This window comes from Frankliniella occidentalis, unplaced genomic scaffold (genome assembly GCF_000697945.3).
Source record: "Frankliniella occidentalis isolate FOCC.00 unplaced genomic scaffold, Focc_3.1 Scaffold116, whole genome shotgun sequence".
Lineage (NCBI taxonomy): Eukaryota > Metazoa > Arthropoda > Insecta > Thysanoptera > Thripidae > Frankliniella > Frankliniella occidentalis.
In genome coordinates, this window is record NW_026267244.1 from 119,885 (window position 1) to 123,463 (window position 3,579).

Genomic DNA, 3,579 nt, shown 5'->3' on the forward strand with positions numbered 1-3,579 from the left:
GTACCGTGGTAGAACATCCTGAATATGCTGGCGTCGTAGAGCCAACACGCCCCCTTCTTCCCGTAAGCTGTCTCCCACACGAGGCAGGCCGAGTCCACCACCGCACCGTACACGATCGGGCACGGCACGTTGCCTGCGAGAGAGGACATGAAGCAAAGAGTGAGTCCGGGACCACGGCGGTGGTGGTGCTGGTTGAGCGTCGAGGGAAGCGCTCTGCCCGCTTACCAAAGAGGCCGATGGCGAACTGGATCAGCCCCAGCGCCATCGCCTTGTCTCGGGGATCGACGCACCGCAGGATGAGCAGCATGGACCCCACCTCGGACGTGGAGTGGATGAAGACGAACAGCGAGAAGAGCAGGATGTACCAGATGAAGTTGCCGCACTGCAGGCCGCAGTAGCCGACGCTGGCCTCGGCGGGGAACTCGCCCGTCACGAGGTGGAGCGGCGTCGACGCGTTGGAGTACATGCAACGGCAGTCGGAGAACTGCGGAGTGAGAACGCAGAATGCGTTAGTGACCCCGCCCGGACATGGCTGACTCTGGATGCGAAGCTGTAGTGTACTCACCCCTTCGATCATGCCCGTGACGTCTCGCGAGACGTTGGTGCAGCCCGCGTGGCACGCCGAGAAGTACGTCCTGCCGTCCGCGCCGCAGATGGGGCTGAACTTGGCGTCGTCGCACGCACATGTACGGTTGCACACGGGCTCGAACCTCGGCAGGCCGTCCTCCTGCGGTATGAGGCCCGCGAAGTCATCCATCGGGCAGCCGATGAACATGAGGACGCCCATGCCTAACAGTAGAGAGTCCGTTTAGTCATGGCCATGGCGCCACCGGGGGACGGGCGCGTCGAGGAGGAAGCACTCACCGACGGCGTAGACGAGGGCGGTGAAGGCGATCCAGGCCGCGACGAACCTCGCGTTGGGCTTGACGCGCAGGATGAAGACGCCGCTGATGACGATGCCGAGCCCCATCACCAGGATGCCGCCGACACCCGAGATGAAGGCGGCGCGATGGGCCGGCATGCGGAACTGCGACTCGAGGTACTTGGGCAGGAAGGTGTAGATGCCGGCGATGGGCAAGATGTGCAGCACGCTGCTCGCCGTCCGGCACATGAGGATGTCGTTGTGCAGCAGCCGCTTCACCGCCTTGGGGAAGTCTGCGGGGCAAACGGTTCGTCAGGTCCGCCCGGCAGGCAGGCAACCCATCGGGCGCGCGGCGCGGGGAGCCGCCGTGCGGGCAGGCAACCCAACGGGCCGCCGGCCGGCCGGCCAGTGCCTCGGCTGCCACTCTCACTCTCACCTCTCAGGCTGGGGTTCTTCTTCTCCCTGCGCACCGCCCTGGGCGCGGGCCGCGACGTGCTGAGCCTCTTCGGGAACGAGAACATGGCGAGGGAGGCCAGCATGAGCATGGACGACACGAGCACCAGGCCTGTCGGCAGAGGAGGAGAGAGACGGTCAAGTTTATTTCGAATTTGTCTCCATTTCGCCGCAGCACGGGCAGTGGGCAGGCGGCTGACTTGTTATTGACCCCTCGCGCGGGGCGGGGCGCGGGGAGGGTGGGCTTTCGCGCACAGCGCCCGCCTCCATAGAAGCTCATGCCATTCATGGCTCTCCCCGCTGTGCCCCGCTGTGCCCCGCTGTGCCCCGCTGTGCCCCGCTGTGCCCCGCTGTGCCCCGCTGTGTCCCGCTGCGCCCCGCTGTGCCCCGCTGTGCCCCGCTGTGCCCACCGTGGTTATCAGCTTATCGCCAGTCCATGACACGGCACGGTGCCCAAAGGGACGCGTACTCGCACGTACCAGCGGGGAAAATAAGGGGAGTGGATACGAACGGGTACTTATCGCTACAATGGAGCTAACATGGTTAGTGAAATTTATCACACACGTTTAAAATAAATTGTTGCAAAGTGTACTTACCAAGCCACCAGGCCCCGACCCAGCGCGGGTCCTCCGGGGTGATCTTCGGGTCGACAGAAAGGTCGGCGTACAGCCGCGTGCAGAGTGATCCTAGGATAAAGCCAAGCGCGGGGCCCAGGATGCGAACTCCGATGGTGATCGCTGTGGCAGACAACACGCTGGTAAAGCCGTCGTCCAGGTGCGAGCGTCGGGTCATGACGTAAATTAGAGTGAAGGACGTGTGTTTCTGGTTTCAATGTCGTACCAAAGTAAAGCGGAGACTCTCGGCTTGCGACGTTGTCGTCTATGTACGGTATGCCGAGCGTGTACACCGCCGTCTGTCCCATGCCGACGCCGAGCAGACTGATGAAGAAGATGGCCAGCACGATCGTGGTGATCTTGCCGTTTTGGCGTTGCTTCTCCTCCTCCTCGCACCGCTTGCCCCTGGGAAAAAGATACAGAGAGATGCCGGGTCAGGATTATGTAGTTTTTCTTTTCTTTCCTTTTTTGTGGTGGGGTTGTGGTGGAAGTGTTAGCGGCCTTGGGTTTAGTTCGTATGGGGTAACCTTAATACGATGCTGAGAACGTACTTGTTCTCCTGTGCGGTCCATGGAAGGTTGTCATCGGCGCACGAAGTGCCGTTGGCGGGCCATCCGAGGTGCTCGTTGTCCTCGAGGCGGCAGATGTTCGGCCCGTAGACGAAGGTCTCGCTCTGGTTCACGGGGGTCTTGACGGGGTCCCTCATGGCCTGGATCATCTGCTTGCCGAAGATGAAGTGCGGCATGGAGCAGGTGAAGGACGAGACGGCGAAGAGCACCATACCTGCGGATCATAGCGCTCACGTCAACAACCCCGACCTCGACAACAGTGCAGTCCTGATAGTGAGGCGCAGGTGAGGCGTGGCGCGGCCGCGGCGGCTCGGCTCGGCGTGTATCGATAGTGCAAGTAGTTGAGCGAGGCTGTGCGGCTGATAGTGCAAGTGAGCGAATGTGCTTCGGCGCGCCGCGCCACTCGTAGTATTGATAGTGCAAGTGAGGCGCTGCTGCTAATAAACCGGTCCTGCCGGCGTCGGGCAGAGGGAGAGGGGGAGAGGGAGGGGAGGGGAAGTGCCGGGCTGCGCACGATCGTCATGGTGGTTCCGACCAACCTGTTCGCCGGCGGCAGCGAGCGGCGCCCAAGAAGCGGCAGAAGGAAGAAAGGGGGAGAGGGAAATGAGGGAAGTAAGGAAGCTGTAGGGCACAGCACTGTAAAAATCTAATCCTTGTAATTCGACTTCAACAGCTGTCGCAAAATGAAGAGTAACGACAGAAGAATGTTTTGACACGACTCGAGGTGAAAGAGAAAGAGGGGTAAAAGCGGAAGTAGTGTGGATAAGTGTGCGGTTTGGGTAATCGTTGTTGTCCGGAGTAAGATTCAAAACATCTCGTGTAGCTCGTGCTCACCCCAGGCGATCCACTTCGGCCGGTGTCCTTGCCCGCCGTAGTACGTGAGGAGCAGGGACGACCCAATCTGCCCGATCTCGGTGGCGCTCATGATGAGCCCCGTCGTCTTGGACTGGATCTGGAAGAGCTTCTCGATGGTGGTGATGACGGATACGAAGTACGTGTAGTACATGCCCTGCAGCACCCAGGTGATGCAGAAGGTGGCGAGGAACGCCTGCTTCGAGGCAAAGATCTGCAGCCAGCGCGG

The 3,579-nt window shown here is 61.1% G+C and overlaps 1 protein-coding gene across 9 annotated transcripts in view; it reads right to left on the bottom strand.

The window, feature by feature from the left end:
• LOC113207971 (solute carrier organic anion transporter family member 74D) overlaps positions 1 to 3,579 on the bottom strand; it is a 58,264-nt gene that overhangs the window by 10,239 nt on the left and 44,446 nt on the right. Inside the window, exons 1-7 of one of the 9 annotated variants that reach the window (XM_052270305.1) lie at positions 3,333 to 3,573; positions 2,481 to 2,712; positions 2,156 to 2,334; positions 1,912 to 2,052; positions 1,299 to 1,427; positions 865 to 1,155; positions 566 to 789 (exon numbers count right to left, since the gene is read on the bottom strand). The exons of 2 other annotated variants lie outside the window; for them this stretch is intronic. In XM_052270305.1, the coding sequence (XP_052126265.1) occupies positions 566 to 789; positions 865 to 1,155; positions 1,299 to 1,427; positions 1,912 to 2,052; positions 2,156 to 2,334; positions 2,481 to 2,712; positions 3,333 to 3,504 (1,368 nt within the window). In that variant the 5' untranslated portion in view covers positions 3,505 to 3,573. Of the gene's footprint in view, positions 1 to 565; positions 790 to 864; positions 1,156 to 1,298; positions 1,428 to 1,911; positions 2,053 to 2,155; positions 2,335 to 2,480; positions 2,713 to 3,332; positions 3,574 to 3,579 lie in introns of those variants that run through there. 6 more of the 9 variants (XM_052270308.1, XM_052270306.1, XM_052270303.1 and 3 more) reach the window with 6 other exon arrangements.